General features: G+C 36.8%; 1 protein-coding gene across 3 annotated transcripts in view; it reads left to right on the plus strand.

Moving 5' to 3' along the window:
- Positions 1-20,538, plus strand: part of socs5b (suppressor of cytokine signaling 5b) — a 30,583-nt gene extending 10,045 nt beyond the window's left edge. The window contains exons 2-3 of one of the 3 annotated variants that reach the window (XM_028469025.1): positions 10,393-10,465; positions 14,151-20,538. In XM_028469025.1, coding sequence (XP_028324826.1) covers positions 14,188-15,876 — 1,689 coding nt within the window. In that variant the 5' untranslated portion in view covers positions 10,393-10,465; positions 14,151-14,187 and the 3' untranslated portion in view covers positions 15,877-20,538. Of the gene's footprint in view, positions 1-10,392; positions 10,466-14,031; positions 14,048-14,150 lie in introns of those variants that run through there. The other 2 variants (XM_028469024.1, XM_028469023.1) reach the window with 2 other exon arrangements.
- Positions 20,539-20,981: the final 443 nt, after the last annotated feature.

The following is a 20,981-nucleotide window of genomic DNA, read 5'->3' on the forward strand; positions in this document are numbered from 1 at the left end:
ATGCTTTTGCTACAGTGATATGCATCCTTTAGCCTCATTCAGAAGGACAAAGTTGAAAAAGTGATGATTCCTTCCTCTCTTGTTATTCCACATTTTGTAAAAAGTCAGCTCCAAATGGGACAGTTGGATTTTGCCCACGGTGGCAGGTGACGTCATCTAACACACCTCTTAGAATGTGAGCTCCTCCCTCTCCAACTATCCAACAGCTAAAACAACACTGTGGTTTAATATGCAATATATATTATACTTTATTGCCATATATGTAAATACAAACTGCACTACTGGACGCCCAAACTGCACTACTTTTTTTGCTGCAGATCATGTTTGGAGTCACTGCTTGGAGCCACTTACCCATTGTTTACACACATCAGCTGTTAGCACTCCGTGCTAATGCTACACCAGTCTATGCAGCGACACCCAGTGTAATGTAAGGATGGGGATGTTTACGGATCAATCAATAAATAAATTAACGGGACGATAAATGAAAATGAACGAGGTTTTCCAGCCTCGTTATATTGACATATGCATGTGTATTTGGCTGCGTGCCTGTCGGCTGCAGAGGTTAGCGTTAGCAACGGATATAAAACAGCAGATTACTCAGTCAGTTCTAATAATTCATCAGTGAACCTGCAGCGTAAATACTGTAAAATAATACACGACCACCAGTCAATCTTAGATGTAGGTAAATCAAACAGTTATAGTCCGGTTGATGTGGCAACTCTAGCTTTGGATTGCTACAGCGGCTAAACCCAGCGGTCTATATTGCAGCGGAGCCTCATACCAGCGGAGCAGATATAAGTGGTGTGATCGACAGCATGCATATACACAAAAACCAGGGTAGACACTCTTTAAATCCTTAAAAAGTTAAGGTTTTAAATTTAATGTAGCCAAATGTAAGGCCTTTAAAGCTTTACATTTGAGAAAAAGGGCATTAAATTAGAGAAATTGTAGCATTAAATATTGTGGTACGTGTCAGTGCCTGTGCTCTAAAGTGTTGTGGATTTTAAACACTGTCTCTGATCATCGCTGTGACAAATCTAATAATGTCAGCTGCACAATATTTTGATATAGAATAAAAATACTTTAAGCTTGAGATAAATTAATTTTCTCAGCTGCTAAAACATAATTCCAGTTTTAGTCAAACACATACAGTACACAGAAGTTTCTAGGTTACCATAGCAACTAGGCTCACCCCAGAAATTATATATTTTTTGTTAATGGTTAGTTGACTTAACTGTATTGTTATTTAAATGTTGGCACAGGCACTTATAAACACTACATGGTTAAATTGCAATAAATGGGTGTAGTTTTGGAGCCAAATGTTGTTTTGAGAAATAAAAGCCAAATGATTGATCATTTTACAGCCACATCATTTTTGTTATGCATTATTTGTTTTGGTTGTATCGATTAATCGATTGATAAAGTGCTAGATTAATTAAGTTATTTTTGCCCGCGATCACGATGCAGATTCTCTCCTTACCGCTCTCCGTCATCCGTCACCGCGTAAAAGTTGGAAAACGTCCATTTCCACAACCGAGTCTGTTGTTAGTGCAGTGAGCCACAAATCCGTAAACATCCCCATCCTTTCATTACACTGGGTGTCGCTGCATAGGCTGGTGTAGCATTAGCCTGGAGTGCTAACAGCTGATGTGTGTAAACAATGGGTCCGTGGCTCCAAGCAGTGACTCCCACCATGATCTGCAGCAAAAAAAGTAGTGCAGTTTGGGCGTCCAGTAGTGCAGTTTGTATTTACATATATGGCAATAAAGTATAATATATATTGCATATTAAACCACAGTGTTGTTTTAGCTGTTGGATAGTTGGAGAGGGAGGAGCTCACATTCTAAGAGGTGTGTTAGATGACGTCACCTGCCACCGTGGGCAAAATCCAACTGTCCCATTTGGAGCTGACTTTTTACAAAATGTGGAATAACAAGAGAGGAAGGAATCATCACTTTTTCAACTTTGTCCTTCTGAATGAGGCTAAAGGATGCATATCACTGTAGCAAAAGCATTATAAAGTGATTTTTCATCATACCTCCCCTTTAATGCACTTTAGTTTTGTTTTATTTTAAGGTCTAATATAAATGAAAAACTTTGTTGTGCTTTTTTTGAAACGCAAAGGCTACTGGAATATTTAAAAAATGTCATAATATTCAATAAACATTTACTTTCTTTAAAAAACATGTCTAAAATGTATTCTAGGCTATTTATACACTATTTAAAAAAAATAGTGAAAAACTTAACCGCATTTGGTATTCGGCTTCAGCTTCAAATTTTCATTTTGGTGCATCCCTAGTTGCTAACGCTAACCTCTGCAGCCGACAGGCTCACAGGCAAATACACATGCACGTCAGCATTTTCATTTATCGTTCGGTCAATTTATTTACTGATTGATTATCAGCCCAGGTCTAAATTAGCGCTACATTACCTTGTTTCAGCTACACTTGCTGAAACAGCATGTAGATGTTTTAGGTTCAGATGCTGAATCATTGAAGTTGTACTGCTGTGGTATGACGCGTATTGTTTGCAGTAAACACATGATTGCACCTTGTTTTCTTCATTTTTGAGGATGAAATGATCATAGACTTTAGACGTTCTCTGTCGCTTACTTCTCCGCCATGGCGCCAACTAAATGCAGAATGTTTGTCACGCATTGATGACACGCTAGTGGTGTGCGGTCCCTGCGCGTATAGTACGCGTCATAGGAATGTAACAATGCTTTGAGGCACAATTTTTACCTCGAGGAATTTTTGTAATCGAGTTACTCGATTAATTGTTTCAGCCCTAAACATGAATGTATTTACGTTATATTGTTATTCAAAATAAATGAAGTTAATAGGTGTGAGATCAATCCTCAAATCAAACCAACAGTGGTGTAGTCGTGCTGCTGCCTCTAGTGTTTGTCCTGTTCAAAGAAAAGACATTAAACACAGCAGATCATTTTTTCAAAATTTATAACAGTTAATATTTATTTTATTTTATTTATTCAGTTCATTTTCGACATGGTTGCAATCACAGAAATTCATTTTGACATTCAGAGCAAAATCACATCATTGTTTTTTTTTTTTTTTTTTTTTTTTTGTCCTTTTGCATGCCGGAAAGGGCGACGGAAAAAAGCATTATGCTTATCCAGATCCGTCCCCTGCTTTGAACACAGATAATCTTACATCAAACCTCATTTCTTCCCTTGTCAAACATTCTCATCTTCTTCATAATTTCATCTTTTAACGTTTTTTTTTTTTTTTTTTTTTTTTTTTTTTTTTATGTGATGCGTTCTCGTCTGCAGTCATTGTTCCTGTTGTTACTCCTCCTCATTTTCTTTTTTTTTTACGTATCTCCTCGAGCTTTCTTTTCCAGTCGTTGTTTACGTTCCTCCAACTCTCCAAACGAAAAGTTCTTCTTCTTTCGGAGAACCTTCATATCCTCTGAAAGTCGCCTCAGCTTACGATCCATCAGAAAGGCACATGCACATATACATACCCCCATCATTAGCAGGCCAAAGATCATGACCCCTAGCAGATAGATGTCCTCCACATCTTCCACTGTCAACAGGGAGAGACAGAGCATCTAGCTTCTCCCTCGTGCATCCATGACATATCCACTTGGGTATGTGTCCTTTGGACACGCTGGTTTGTGCTTTAGCAATTGCCTCGTCGTGAAGATTTTGTCAATGGCGCTCAGTGACCAGTTGATGAGTTCCATGTCGTTGCTGTAGAGTTCGATGAAGAGTTGACTTGAGATCTGTATGCGTGTTGAAATGTTCTCCGTGTTTTCTCCTTAAATCCTTTCAGATTTACGGATTGTTGTGTCTCTGCGTCAAGGCTATTCCAGAGGTTCATGGCTCTATACACAGTACTATGTTTGCCAACATTCGATTTGACCCTGTCTGGTCTGAACACATTATTATGTCTGAAGTCGTAGGAATTTTTATTGTATGTGAAACATTTTTGTATTTGATGTGGTAGTTTTTTAGATGAGGCCCTAAATGCGTGTATTTGTGTGTTGTAGTGTATTATTTCTTGCAGTTTTAGGTATTTTGCCTTCTCAAATAATTCGTTTGTGTGTGCGTTGTGTGGTGCTTTATGTAAAATTCTTATAGCTTTTTTTTGTAGTTTAAATAGTGGTTCAAGATACGTTTTGTAGTTATTACCCCATATTTCGGAGCAGTAATTTAAGTGCGATGCTATGAGTGAAGAATAGATTGTTTTAAGTGATTTGGTATGTAGGATTTGTTGAAGCTTCAATAGGATGTAACTGCTTTTGGAAACTTTGTTTTTAACTATTTGTATATGTTTTTTCCAGGTCAGCTTGTCGTCCATCCACACTCCTAGTACCCTATATTCTTTTACTTGTTCTATTATTTCCATGTTTAGTTTCAGTCTTATATCTCCTGTTATTTTTCTCTTTCCGAATTTGATGAATTTTGTTTTACTGACGTTTAGTGCTAGTTTATTTACATCTAACCATGTTTGAATTTTTGATAGTTCTTCATTTGTTGACTCTATTAGAGTTTTAATGTCTTTGCCTGAGCATAGAATGGTTGTGTCATCTGCAAACAACGTTAGTTTGAGGCAATTTGTGACTTTGAAAATGTCGTTTATGTATAAAATGAACAGTTTTGGCCCTAAAATTGAACCCTGTGGCACACCACATTGTATGGTTTGGCATTTTGATGTGTGTTCTTCAAAGTCAACATATTGTCTCCTATTTGTCATATAGCTTTTAATCCATTTTAAGGCGTTGTACTTTATTCCGTAATTTTTAAGTTTATCTTCTAGAATATCATGATTAATTGTGTCAAAGGCTTTTTTTAGGTCCAGAAAAATTCCGAATACAAATAGTTTTTTTTCTAATGCTTCTCTTATATTCTCCGTGATGTCAATTATAGCCATTGCTGTTGAACGTCCTTTTCTAAATCCATATTGCCCTTCATGTAGTATATTGTTGTCTTCTATAAATTTGTCGTGTCTGTTCATAAACAGTTTTTCCAGAATTTTTGATAATTGTGGTAATATTGATATAGGTCGATAATTAGTGAAATTACATTTTTTTCCACCCTTGTAAATCGGTCTGATTTTTGCAATTTTCATTTTTTTCTGGGAAAACACCATTCTTGAATGATAGATTACTTATATGTGTTAATGGCGGGGTTATTTCAGCTGTTATGGTTTTTATTAGTCATAGTTAGATTATTAACGTCTCTGGATTTTTTTGAGGTACAGGTTGTGATTATTCTGTCCACCTCTGCTTCTGTTACTTCAAGTACAAGGTACTTATCAATGTCTTTCTTCTCATTGTCAAAATGGTTCCATTTAAATGTTGGGTGTTTATTAATCCCTTTCTCCGTGTTTTTTCCAGTATTTATGAAAAAACTGTTGAGTTCTTGTGCTATTATGTTTTTATTGTATTCTTTTACATTGTTTATTATAAAATGGTCTGCATTTTTTTCTTTGCTTTTGCGCATGGTTATGGTGTTTATAATTTCCCACAATTTTTTGTTTTTGTTTTTATTTTCTTTTAATTGTTTTTCATAGTATTCTCTTTTTTTTTCTCTTAGTAAATTATTGACTTTGTTTCTGTATTTTTTATAACGTACTTCTGCTTTTAATGTTTTTTCTGTTATATATTTTTTATATAATATGTTTTTCTTTTTGCATACGTTGGCTATTTTCTTATTAATCCATGGTACGTTGTTTGTTTTACTTTTGGTTGTTATTTGTTTCAATGTTAATACTAACATTACACCAACCTTGCAGTAATTTATATAGTGGGGCAAAAAAGTATTTAGTTTAGCTACTTAGTTTAGTTTAGTATTTAGTTTAGCCAAATTTTACTTGTGTGTTGGTGACCAAATACTTATTTTACCGAGGGATTTACCATTTAATTCATTAATAATCCTACAATGTGATTTTCTGGATTTTCTTTCTCATTTTGTCTCTTATAGTTGAGGTATATCTATGATGAAAATTACAGACCTCTCATCTTTTTAAGTGGGAGAACTTGTACAATTGGTGGCTGACGAAATACACTTTTGCCCCACTGAACATTGTAGTTTTTTCTTCATTAGATATATTAACATTTTAACAAACATTTAATACACAAAATAAACAGTACATAGATGCTTATAAATCCTTTCCCCCCTTTTTTAATACCAATTTCATTTCATCTGTGTTTTTTTAAATTTCATTGTGTTTTTTTAGAATTATTTTATATTTTTTCCCCAGAAAATATTGGTTTCCGACTCCTTTGGAGAAACAAAATAGGTAATGGAAAAAGAAAACCATAATTAAACAAAAATGCATGTCAAAAAATACAAAGGTAATTTAAAATGTGTATGCTACAATTCAGTGGTAGATATAAGTTGTACTGACATGGATTATTGTGACTGCTCCTTTTTAATTTATAATATAGGCCTTGCCTGGCTACTGTACATTTTGTTTGGTGTGAAAATGTTTATCCTCACAAAATAAATCATCAATCCTTCAAAATAGCAGTGTATTACAGTGTACTACAGCTGTGCTGATACATATGTTTCATAGAACAGCTGTCCCTCTTTAAAGCCAAGGTTGTGCAGTAGCTGCAGCTTCATCAATCTAACAAACATCACTAGGGATGTCCCGATATCTTTTTCACTTCCGATACGATACCAATATTGCCGCCTTGAGTATTGGCCGATATCTGACGCGATATTAGCACAAATCATACATATTTTTATTACTTGTTTTGTAATGTGGAATGTTAGAAAAGACTTGATCAAGTGATGTTACTCAAACAGAGAACAATAGTCGGTAGCAGTAGGAACGAGAAAAACTGATCCATTTATTATTAACCAATTGGTTACATATATTTTAACCTTCAACATAATATCTACAGTATTCTACAATTGAACAAATATAATGTAATAAAAAATTGAGATTTTAGATGCAGTCTGATAAAATCCGATATTCGTCTTCTGGCTGATATCGGACCAATTTCCGATTTCAATATCGGATCGGGACACCCCTAATATTTAGTATGAAGTTATTACAAACTTGAGTAGGTTAATAATTGATGGGAACATTGATTTTAAAACATTAATACTTTTGGAGCTATGAGGATTCATTGAAAATACCTAACCTCTTTGAGCTTAGGTACCACAATGGTACCCTTACCCTTTGACATATATAAATATCTTTTTCCCATTTTTTTCACATCAGAACTTCAGTCCTAACCTTAAATCTAAAGTTTTCATTACATTTTCATATATTTCATATTTTTATGCCTGTTTTGTCTTAAACACCTGATGAACCAGTTCATTTTGGCTTCAAGTAGCAGTCCATGATGTACAGCAGCACTGCAGCTTCAGGTAGCCATGACGAGCACCGCCATCTGCGTGTGTGTGAGGGGCGGGAGTGGCGGTGGTGCACACTGTGGAGGCTTCACTGCGGAGCTGTCGTGAACAGCGTTCCGCTTCAGAGAAAAATAAGTTGTTGACCGCTACTTGGTAGGGATGTAACGATTAATCGTAAGGCAGTTAAAAATCGATTCATAGGTATCACGGTTGATATCGATTTTCTGAAAATTGAGTAGACGGCGGGCGAAGTCTGCTAATACTTTCTTTCTGGCCGCCTTCTACTCTTAAGTATGTTAATAAATGATTCATTGCCCCTTAAGCACCGAAAGAATATCTGTAATATTACTTGAATATCTGTAAAAGTCACGTTTTTCTATTAGCTCTGTCTGCTAGCATAGCATCTCTTCTTCACTGCTAGATTAGCTGCATGCCAACTGACCACTGTTACCAGCGCCCTCTGCTGGTCCAAACAAATATGACGTAAATCAGTGTAATCACGTTTTTTTTTTTTTTTAAAGTCCAATTGTTAAGGCACAAAATACATTTTCAGTTGCACTTTTAAAAGAAAAAGAACTATTTTGCAGTTTTGCATTGTTTATTATAGAACCAGAATTTAAATTAATAGGCTTCATTTTCATTTGTATTATTCCTTTATTTATTTCATTCAAGATTTATTTTTAGTTAAATTGCATTGTTTTGAATTGTTTATCAAGGAATTCTTTTGACAATGAAAGGAAATAAAAGGAAAATAATACAGTATTTTCTAGTTTTTTTTCCCAAAAAAAAAAAAATTTGTCTACAGTTCCATTTTGTAAAATAAATTGTGAGAGAATCGTATCGTGAACCCAGTATCGTGAATCGAATCGTATCGGGAGTTGAGTGAATCGTTACATCCCTACTACTTGGTTAAAATCAGAAAACCATCCAACAAAGTGAACCAATTCAAGTTCCTCCGTCATGTCCACCCACAGTTCCACAAATACAGGGACAGAGATGAACCTGTAGCAATGATTATGAACTGGAAACTCAACTAAAGCTAACTTTGCTAAGCTAACCCACCGACACACAGACTGAGCTAACGCTAACCACTCCAAATAAGGAATAGACCAAGTAAAAAGAAAACGTCTTAATGTCATGAAACCACAGAGAACCATCGATTTGTTTATGGTCAGATTTAACACTTGTATGGAAGAATAAAAACTAAACATGAAATAAATGTAAACATAATATTAATGTCACAATTCAATATTTTTTAATTATATTTCACGTGTTCACAGACAAAGCTGGTCCCATTAGACTAATGTAACTATTGAGATTATTACACCTAAATATACTGAATGATTAAATCATCAGCTTGATCTGGTTTAATTATAGGAAATGTTTGCTTTTCATGTGCTTTTTTTTTTTTTTTTTTTTAGAAAAGAATTTTATTTCAAGTGAGGAAATACATGAATTACATGCAATAACACTAATAGTGACCCACATGCTCATCAACTCTATGAGTCAGCAGTTATTGTAGCCTTTTTTAATGTCTATTGTTGATGTATTAACATTTATTTGTGTTTGTAAGGAACCTGTTTACGCATTAAGTTAGGAATTGTTTTATTTATTTATAGTTTTTTATTTATCGTGATTTTATCGTTATCATGATAAATAGCAGAAATTATTGGGATAATTTTTTTAGTCCATATCGCCCATCACTACTGTGAGCCATTGGTTAATAATTAATGGATCAGTTTTTCTCATCCCTACTGTTGATGACTATTGTTCTTTGTTGAAGTAAAATCACTTGATCAAGCCTTTTCTAACATTCCACACTACAAAATAAGTAATAAAAGTATGTACTGTAGGATTCATGATGATATCTTAATGAATCGATATTGGTATCAGCCAGTAACAAAGGCTGCAATATTGGTATCGTATAAAAAAGGAAATGGTCTCGGGACACTCCAACTCTTCAGATCAGATATTTTTTTATCGTATTAATCATTTAGTTTTATCAGAATAGATGTATAATGTATGACAAAATAATCGCTTGATCATTAAAATAGTTTTAATTTTAAGAAAAGTGTTTTAATGACTATTAGTAAATCGTCTAATAAGAAATTGCATTGTTTCCAGCGTAAAGCTAAGTGAACTTTAACCACGAGCTCCATCACAAGATGATGTATAATTCTAGAGGTTTAGTTGAGTAATGATTTTCACAAGTCTTTGTTAAACACCTTCTTACCTGGGTTGATATGTAGGGCTCTATGAAATCAATAATTTTTTAGAAATATTAATACATTTTTTCTAAAAATGTTGTTTTTAATTCCTGTGAGGAAACAAAATAAATACTAATTTAAAAAACATAATTAAACAAAAATGTATGTCAAAAATAAAAATGTAACTTAAGACAATGATGGGTACGCTACAATTAAAAGGTAGAAATCAAATTCCGTTAACGTGGAAATTATAGGGCCCTAGATATGGGCCAAAACTCATATTGCAATATTTTTTCTCAAAATGGGTATATATATATATATATATATATATATCTAAAACAAATAAAACCATTCTAGGTTAAATTTGCTGATGAAAAATGCCAAACAATATGTGTCACTTTTTGGCTTTTTCTGTTATATTGGACAGCATGTGTGAGTGAGTTCTGTAGTGTGGCTTGTTTATAGAAAGGTCTGGGTCAGGCTTTTCATGCTGTGAGAGGTAGAGAAAGCAACAACTCCTAAAATGACTATTTTAAATCAAAATAAGATTTAAAAAGTTGAATATATATATCAATATAATACTGTAATTTTCTATACTACCAAAATAGAAAACTTGATATATCTTAAATCTCGATATATTGCCCAGCCCCACCACCTTTGTGGTTTTGGACCTGTCAGTGTGCAAATCACTGGTGAATATTTCCTACTTGGAATCACTAGATTTTTCACTTAGTTTCATGGTCTTTCCCCATTTAGATGACTTTACTGCTATTAATCATCCTGAAATCATATTAAACGTGCTAAAGAGGGTTAATCGACTCAAACTAATGTTATTAATTTTATGTTTTTCAGACAAATTTTGGAAGCTGAGAGGGTTTGCACTAAAATCACTTGAGGTAGACCTTCAGCCGTGGCTACTTTTCTGGTATCGGTATACCGTGCAACCTTACTTTAGAGATGATAAAACCTGCACGTTTTTGTCCCGTTTGAGCACTGTCTTTGTGTTAACACTGGGTTCCTGCTGATCCCTAAAAAGTCTTAAAAGGCATTCAATTCATAAATCTAAAAATAAGGCCTTAATTGTCATTAAAACGGCTTAAATTGTAACACAAAAGTATGTTTTTTTTAAAAATGTTTTATTGCAATTCGTCCCACATTTCAAATTAAATGGTACATTAGTTTAAAAACATGTATGGACAACTTCGGAAAATGTAAATTTAACAAAATGAATTAAAATAAATCTTTTCCAACAAAGATTTACTTAATGGTTTTTATTTTTTGTATTTTTGTTGTTTTGTAGATTTCTTTGTAGTCATCTTGTGTATTTGGAGTGATTTTGAATATTTTAGTTATTATTTTGGGGGCCGCTAGTTATGTCTGCACTAGACACTAGAAAAAATTACTCTAATCTTATGTAATTCATGCATTTTTTTCCCCCCAAGTATGTTTACTGTGAAGTTGGTTTTAAATTTAATTTCAAATGGTAAAAAAAAAAAGTCTTAGCCTTGAATTTAATTTGACTAAAGCTGTAGAAACCCTGAAACAGACACTTATACCAAAATTTATTTAAACTGAAAAATGTTGCTTCTCATATTAAATAATCTTAGGCCATTAATTTAGATGAATCAAGATTAATTACAAAGTCTATAATTAGATTAATTAAGAGTCCCACCACTAGTCCCTATACAACTTTTTTACTCATGATAGGATACCGACATTGCATTGTGGGATATCGGCAGACATCGATCCGATAAAATATCACACTTTTTTGACATTTTTTGCAGTGTAGGATGCTGAAAAAGGTTTGAGAACAACATGAGGAATGAGAAAAACGGACCCATTTATTGAACCAATGGGTGACACACAGTTTAACACTAAACAGAAGAATATTCAACAATTGAATAAAATAAATGGAAATAATGAATTGGAAGACGTTGAAAACAAACCTCATAAATCGTCTGCAGGTTTTTCTTGCTAATATTGGATTGAGGAAACCCTTAATTATTAAAGGACAAAAATGCTTTTTGATTGAAACAAACCAAAGTAAACATATTATGGATGTTCCTGGTTAAATTTGTAACAATTTTTGCTTTTGCTTTGAAATGCCAGTCGTATGTGCGTTGCAAAGTGTGTGTGCTGCGTTTTGCAGGGAAAGTTTCTGGTCAGGTCTAGACTGGCTGTGTAATACAGCACATACCAGCAGATCAGCTGTGAGCGGATCCTGCGTTCATTTATAGCCGTGGCCTTGTTCCCTGCATGTCTGCCTAGCAACTCACAACTTTTAGTGTTCAGCTACTTCAGCGCAGACACTTTGGCCCCGTTACTCTCTCACCATGTCTAATTACTGGATGTGTGGGGAATTTAAATGTAGGGCATTCTTTGTGTCGCCTCCACCCATTGGTAAACGTAGGCAGGGCTGCTGCTGTGTGTCAGGGTTGGGTTAAATTTCATTTTTCAGTTACAGTTACGTTTTCAATTACTGATATTCAATTATGATTATAGTGGCAAGCCTTTTTTCCAATTAGAAATAAATTGCTATTATTTTTACCCTCAGAAAGTCAATTACAATTACCTTCTCAATTACTAAAGTTCATTTACAATTAATCACAATTCTTTTTTTAATTCTTTTTTTATTTTTGTCTTTTTGTGCATTTTTTGTACAATTGTTTTTGGTTGCCATTGTAGTGTGATTCTGGAGTCATTTTGTGTACTTTTTGTATAAATATTGTTTAGTTTTTTTGTTTTATTTTACTCATTTAGTATATTTTGAAAATGTATATCTGTGTGTGTGTTTGTTCCCCTGAATTGTTTGAGACGCTGATAACCAAAGTCCATAGGCATTGTAGCGCCAATCAGAAAAACAACAAAACTGCGATAAACAAAATGCAAAGCTCCAAACTACATGAGTGAGTAAATTAAAGTATTATCTACAATTCGGCGTCTTTTTTTTTTATTAAGAAAAATCATTGTTTACCTTCGAACCGAATGGACAGAGGTTAACTTCCATGTTCGGCACCACAGAGAATCTGCAGTTTTCCAGATGGAGTATTGAACGGGTTGAGTTCAATGGAATAAAAAAACAGTGAAACAGCGCGTTATTGAGCAATCAAACGGACAGTTATGTGGTTTAAACAATGGGAAAGTTGTCGGTAAAAGACTCACCAGTGGCTGACGGTTTCAAATGATCTATTGAGGAAGTGGACTCCGTGACCCGCGACCTAAAGGAAGTTTGGGATCACAGGGATAATTTTAAATAATCATGAAATATTAACTTAAATAACTTTTATCAGTACAAAAACATTTTTAAAATTGACTTTTTTTTCTTTTTAACCCAAACAAACTGCGACACAGTGACGTCATGAACCCGGAACCGGAAGTAGCGCGCTCAATACCGCGCTCATTACAGAGGGCCGTAATCTTGAAAATAACGTTTTGAACGTTTTGTTACACCAAATTACTCCAAAATAAAGGAAGCACACACTTGGGGTATTTGGAAGCCGTTGACTAAGTTTCAGGTCGAACTCATACCGCACCGGGGAGATATTCGCTCCACGTCCACGCACGCACACAGACCTTTTTTGCTTTTGTAGATAGATTGAATGTGGATCATTGACTTTGTAATTGTAATTGGTATAAAACTGGGGTACTGCGTTTTTGAATGTTTCATATCAAGTTTTGATGCTACCTGTGATTGAATCTTACCGAAAACCATACAGGTGTTATGGGTTAGAATGGTGTGTGTGTGTGTTACAGTAAGGATATGATAGAATTTATTTAAATAGGGACAATACAAAGAGTAGCATGACTGTGAAATAGCTATTGGTAAATTCCATCTCTTGTCCATATTTGGGCTTTTACATAATACATTATAATCAATGCACTAAAATGTGAATATAAAGATGCTCAAACTGTAGCATGCAAACACAAAAGCACATAAAATCACAACAGACCTGTAAATGATGAGCATACACACTACACCAAAATACATACTACATGAGATCATTAGTAAAGAACTTTGGTCCCATGTGGGCTGTTTTTGCTGCTCACATGCTGCATCTAGTTTTAATCAGATCAAAGAGGTCAGAACACATTACTCCAGTTTCAAAGTCTTTACACTGGCTGATTTTAAGCTGTTAAATGTTTTTTGTTGCACTTTTTGATCATGTAAAGCACATTGAGATGCTTTGTGTATGAAATGCGCTGTACAAATACATTTGCCTTGCCTTTGAGCACTATATAAATAAGAAGTTAGTGAAATTGTAATCAAACTTTAGTAATTGAGAAAATATTTGTAATTGACTTTCAAGTGGGAAACAATAATTGTAATTTAATTGTAATTGGGAGAAAATGACGGTAATTGTAATTAAATTCTATCCATCCATCCATTTTCATACCCGCTTATTCCCGTTTATCAGGGTCGCGGGGGTCTGCCGGTGCCAATCTCCGGCTCTGATAGGGCGCTGGGCGGGGGTACACCCTGGACAGGGCGCCAGTCCGTAATTAAATTGTAATTGATAATTGTAACTGAAAAATGTAACTGACCCTCACCCTGGTGTGTGTAGTTTTTTTCAGCTTTCTAATAAAACCCATTGTTCTTGTGTCATCCTCAGGTCCCGGGGCCTCCTCCTGAAGAAGAAACTGGGCACCATGTGGAGTAACTTGAAGAGCAGATGTCAGACGCTCTTTCACAACAGCAGCTCTGGAGTCGGGCCCATTGAAGGACGAGCGGAGGCCAATACCGTCCACTGTGTGCTGGACCTGGGACCAGGAGGTCCCTCAGGTGAAGCTCAGGCATCACGAGCCTCCAGCCCGTCACACAGTTTACTCCCAGTGCCAATGGTGACAGTGGGCCGGCGCCATCACAACTGCGTGTCGGACATCCCGCAGTTTGTCGAGATCACTATCGACCAGGATTCTGAGGAAGTGCGAAGCGGGACTGGGAATGTTTCCTTTTCTCGAAGAGACTCTTATTCCCGTCATGCTCCGTGGGGGGGCAAGAAAAAACACTCGTGTTCCACAAAGACCCAGAGCTCTCTGGAGGCCGATAGGCGTTCAGCCCGCTTACGAGGAAGTGGGAACCGCAGGGACCGACGCTATGGAGTGGGCTCCATCCAGGAGATCAATGACTCTATGTCGGGAGGACGAAGCCTCACCGCTCGCTCTCTACGCCAGCGGCTCAGCGACACGGTGGGGTTGTGTTTACCTTTACCTGTCCGCAGACGCTCCCGCTCTACCAAGAATCCCATCGCCTCCAAACGTAAGATCCACCTGACGGAGCTGATGCTGGAGACCTGCCCCTTTCCACCAGGGTCAGATCTGGCAAACAAATGGCACTTGATCAAGCAGCACACCGCACCAGTCAGCCCGCATTCCTCCACCGCCCTCCTGGATGCTTTCGACCCGGCCCACCCTTCCCCCGAGGATGAGGAAGAACGTCTGCGTGAGCGCCGTAGACTGAGCATCGAGGAAGGTGTGGACCCGCCGCCCAATGCACAGATCCACACCCTGGAGGCGTCCGTGCCAGGCTCATCTCTCTACAAACTGGGACCAAAGATGGCCCCTGGCATTGGAGAGGCCTCTGGAGACGCCCGGGGGTCCAGCGCTGGTACCGCTGCAGGTGCTGCTTCGTTGGGGGCTTGTGGGGAGCTGCTGGGCATTGTTGCTGCTGCTGCAGCAGCTCAGGATTGTGATTCTGAGGAGGACTCTACCACCTTATGTCTGCAGGCCAGGAGGCCCAAGCAGAGGCATGCCTCGGGGGACGGCCACACCAGCCGGCAGCAGCCCGGGCCCTGGAAGGTTCACACCCAGATAGACTACATCCACTGCCTGGTCCCAGACCTGCTGCAGATCACAGCCTTGCCCTGTTACTGGGGCGTGATGGACCGCTACGAGGCGGAGGCGCTGCTGGACGGGCGGCCGGAGGGCACCTTCCTGCTGCGCGACTCGGCTCAGGAGGACTACCTCTTCTCCGTCAGCTTCCGCCGCTATAACCGCTCACTGCACGCACGCATTGAGCAGTGGAACCACAACTTCAGCTTCGACGCTCACGACCCGTGTGTTTTCCACTCTTCCACTGTAACTGGACTCCTGGAGCACTACAAGGACCCCAGCGCTTGCATGTTCTTTGAGCCGCTGCTCACCGCACCCTTGCACCGGACCTTCCCCTTTAGCCTGCAGCACCTGGCACGAGCCGCCATCTGTCGCTGGACCACTTACGACGGTATAGGATCCCTGCCGCTGCCGCCCGCACTGCAGGACTTTCTCAAGGAGTATCACTACAAACAGAAAGTACGGGTCCGTTGGCTGGAGCGGGAGCAGCCACTGAAGGTCAAATAGGACACGTTTGCTACGCCACAGGAAGCTAACCGTGAGAGAGGGAAGGAATATTAGTGTAACAAGCTATACAAGGTTCATTCTAATCTTTGTTTTAGTTATTACTCACATCACAGGAAACGCATATGATTATATTCAGTGTAAATCTGTCTGGGAAAAGCACATTTAGTTGTGTTGAACAGGTGCTTCGGACAGGGAGGGAAGGCACGTGCCTCTGCTTTGTGCTCCGCGTCTACCTGATCCTTCACCGTGTACCTACCTGCATGCACACCTACACTCTGTGTTGTACAGCACACATTGAGCTTTTAGCTTTTCTTTCATGTTAACGTACCCAGGAGGTCAACAGTCAAAGCTCTGGTGTGGGCTGAGAGGGTATTGGTTTCATCAGGTACTTGGTTCAGCACGCCATTGTTCACGGTAGAGTTAGCTAAAGCTAAAGGATGGCGACAAGTTATGAGGTGGTCCACCAAATTCAAGGGCTGGACACAGAAATAAAGTCTTCTGCTTAGCAAAGGTTTAGAAATCAAACAAACCATGCTCGACTTTTAAAACACGAGGGAAACGATTCTCAGAGTTTGTCCACAGGCAGTTAGACGTCGTACTTACCATTGTGTATCATTAATGCTCATGTTGTGTTCAGTTCTGTTCATACTTTCAGTAACTCAGCATCTTTTTGGTAGCATCTTCCACAGTGCAGGTCTAATAGTGGTGAAATAATAACTGATTAATCTCATAATGTGTTGATTTATAAAACCCCACCAGAATAGTCTTAGTTTGACTCTCCCTGGGTGCTATTGACTCAAATGTTAAGATGGATCCACAATAGATATCTACCAGGGTTGGGCTCAATTACTATTACAGTGATCAGGAGTTTTCCAGTTACAATTGAATTACAATTATTTTATCCTCAAAGTCAATTACAGTTACTTTCTCTATTACTAAATTTCAATTACATTGCATCACAATTACTGAGCCTGAAATGAATAAACCTAATAAGTGAACCTTCCTCTTGTGTTAGCTTTCGGGTCCTAAATCAGCTATAAAATACACTAAAAATATCTATCATCTAATCTGTTTTTTATCTATTGTTACCTTGTTGGGCTTCATAATCAATGACAATATTGGTATTAATATTTTTGGTGTGGGCGTCGGAGCCTTTATTTCTCTCAGTATACCCCTAGATTTACATTTATTTTTAAATTGTAAAATAATCCTTAAGAGAAGTGCAGATAGAGGGAAAAGTTGATATGAAACCTAATTTAATAATCGTGTAAGCCATAGAATTGTAACATGGTTGCACAGGTTTGTGTTTAATGAATTGTAATTGAGTTTTTAAAAAATTTCCATGCCAATTATCTGAAGTCAATTACAATTTATTTATAATTAAAACAGCAAAAGTTTTTTTTGTGCCATAAGTGTAATTATCAATTACAATTATAATTGACCCCAACCCTGGTAGTAGAACTTGTAAGTTTGCTTAAAAGAGAGAAGAGGAGGCAGCCTACTGAGATCATAATAGAGGCTTTGATTGGTGCTAAAAATCTCCAATATTTGACACTAGTTTAAACAGAAATGTGGAGCCTAGAGAAGGAGCGAGGGAGCTTAAATACAGTCAACTTAAAGGTGCATGAGCTGTGAGCTCAATGGTCCACGGTGCAGCTTTTACTGGTGCTACTGGTGCTACTATACGTTTCTAAAGCACACACATCATTAGTCCCAACTAGTGATAGAAAGAACCAGCACGCACACGTCAGCGTCCCAAACTCCCAATTCATCCACAAAATGGTCTATTATTAATTCTACGACGGCAGTCAGACGAGTGCACACACAACTGTGGGAGGATGGATCTGTGTTGGGCATGTCTTAACTTCACCCACTCATTATCACAGGAACATCTAATCCTTCAGATTCCAAGGAAAGCCTCAATCTCATTAAGAAAATTCAACCGTTTTAGGAATGCCGTTGCACATGTGAGTCTGTGACTGAGGCTAAATGAATAGAGCCCAAACCTCAATTATAATTATCTAGTTATTGATAATTAATTACAATTATGGCATAATTTTAAATATCTGTTGTCGTAATCGTAATTAGATTGTATTTGACCTTGTAATTGTAATTGGCATGAAAATTCTATAAAAATTGTCAATTATGATTTAATGCTAATCTGGGGAACAATGTTATAATTCTATATGTACAGTTCTACACATATGTAGTGAACAATTATTAATGTGTTTCATATCAAGCTTTTTCTCATTTTACCATAAATAAATAAATAATCCAAGGATATAATGACACAAAAAAGGCTCAGATGCCCACATAATAAATATTAAAACCTATATTTTCATTGATTAGGAAGCCTAATAAGCTAATCAATAGATTGTTTTTAGTGTATCTTACAGCTGATAGAGGAAAGCTAGCACAAGATGGGGGTTAACTTTTATTAGGTTATTTCACGTTCAATAATTGTGATTAATTGGAATTGAACTTTAGTAATTGAGAACATAAATGTAATTGACTTTCTGGGGATGAAAATAATTGTAATTAGAAAAAAATGCTTGTCACTGTAATTGAACATTGGGTAATTGAAAATGTAATTGTAAAAAATGTTTACATTTAAGATTCTGTCAGATAAATTGATCATTTCAATTAACAGTAACCCACGTTGAGCCTTTTTTCCAAAAAAACATTTTATTTAACGTTTTTCTGGTAACTGCTTAGGAAAAAGACAAACTCTAGACATTTATAAATGAGATATTTAGAGAAATATCAGTTTAAAGGATGACCTTTGGTAGGAGGTAAATTCACCTCCATCAAACTCAGTTTTTCTTCCACAATATTAATATTTAAACATTAAAGATTTCATTTGACAAGTGTTTGGGACGTGTCAAACTCAAGGTCCGGGGGCCAAATCCAGCCCTTGAAAACATCCAAATTGCCCCGCAGGGGAAAGCCAGAATGACAGAGAAAACAGTGTAAATGACCAAATAATGTAGTAGTGGATATTTCAGTGTTACAGAGTTGCAAATGGGCGTAAAATATCTTCCGCATGAACTTAAGATTGGAAATTTTGGCAGTATTCAAAAAAATAGAAACTTTTCATGGGAATTATTTGTTGAAATTAAGCAGAAATTGCATATAAGTGATTTAAAATGACTCCCAAACATAAATATTGGTATCCATGTAAAATAATATACTTTTTTTTTAACCATAGCATTTCAACAGATTTATTTGGAAGAAGATCTTTGCAATTAATCAAATAGATTTTCATTGGCTTTGTCACAAATTTAATGAAAATCTACAGTATTTGCAGGGGTTAGATAACATGACGAGTCATTATTACTCTGAAATTGTTGAAAGAAACCTAATATTTCCAAAATCCTTCTCGATCCTCAAATTATTTGACAAAATTTCCCCCAAATTATATATAGTCACTACCTTTCACCTATTGCTTTGATGTTGTTGACGCCTTATACACTACATACTTTAATATCATTTATACATGGAAATGCAAAGTAGCATTATTGTTGAAATTGTTCGATTCCCAACCTCTGCGGCCCATTTGAGATCAAAGGTGTTTGTATTTGGCCCCTGGTTTAGGACAAAAAGCAACCATCATGTGTTGATGGTGCTGTTTGCAGACACAGGTCAGAGGTCAAAGGTCACAGACTCACATTAGGAACCATGAAGAACGCTGAGCTCTGCCCTGCTACCCAATCAATGGAAGACCTTTTTTTTTTGCCAACCACATCCAGCTGTTCTCACGCTCGACGGAGGAGAAACGAGGCTGTGACCCTGTGCTCTGTGAGGGATTTGACAAACTGAAAAAGCACTTTAATTGTGTGTGTGTGTGTGTGTGTGTGTTGGAGCGTGAGCTTTGCAGATATACGGACAGGTTAGCACATATTTGGTTGTATTTAAACATTTGTACAATATTAGAAAAACAACGTTTAATCACAAGGTTTAACAGTGTAGCAACACACTCTTTTGAAATAGTTAAAAACTTTCCTTTACGAGCTTATTTTGTTCTAATTTCTTTTACATCACGATGCAACATTTAGAAAATGATCTAACTTGGTCAACATGTCACTAAAAATATTGAGTAATGGTAAAAATGTCACTGAAATGGGGAGGTAACATACAAATGCCCGCCCACATGTGAGCTACGGTCCAATCAAAACACAGCAGAGCGGCTGAGCAGACCAAGTAGAATATCATTTCATCTATTAAACTCTCAGAAACACATTTCATGTCGACATTTTGGAGATTTCCAGAGACCCTCCATTATGCTACTGACTAAACTTCCTGTTAACTTCATTCATTAATTTAATTTATTTATTTTGGGAAGGGTCAGGAAAGAAAATATAAGGAACAGAGAAAACAATCAAAGAAGTTCCAAATAATATATATACGATACATGTACACAAGACGAAACACTTACTGAATTCAATTTCTTTATTTCCACCATATTTCCTTCATCAGTTTGGACTTCTAGAAATACACAAACACTAAACAGAATAGGAAAAAACTGACTGACTAATAATCTGTAACTTCAGATTAACAAGATTACTCTGTAAAATACCAACAATGGTAATAAATTCACATATAAAAACAAGAAAACCATAGATATAATAGGCCTGTTAATTACGTTAAGCCCCGCCCCCATCCTCACTGTACTGTAACCAGAAGTGACTTAAAACTCTGACTACTTCAAAATAAGAGCCCTATTTACAAGTGTTAAAAAAATAAATAATGGAAGACAAGAAGTGATGCTTTTATATTGAAAAGACGTTTGATTTTTATCTTGAAGCCAGTCCCAGGACCATTTTACGTTACACTCACAATGCATCATGGGATGGTTGAGTATGACTAGTGTGCCCGTAGTGCATACTTAAAAAATGTCCCCATATAGCACCTGTGTCAAACTCATGGCCCAGGGGCCAAAATCAGCCCTTTGGAGCATCCATGTTGGCCTATAGAGAAAACATGAATCATTGTGTGAATGAAACTCAACAATATTTGCAGGTGCTTATATCACATCATGACAGTCCTTTTTATTGTTAAACTGTTGAAAAAACAAGTTATTACATAATGTTTCCCTTAATTAAATA

The sequence above is a fragment of the Gouania willdenowi genome, chromosome 15 (genome assembly GCF_900634775.1).
Source record: "Gouania willdenowi chromosome 15, fGouWil2.1, whole genome shotgun sequence".
Lineage (NCBI taxonomy): Eukaryota > Metazoa > Chordata > Actinopteri > Blenniiformes > Gobiesocidae > Gouania > Gouania willdenowi.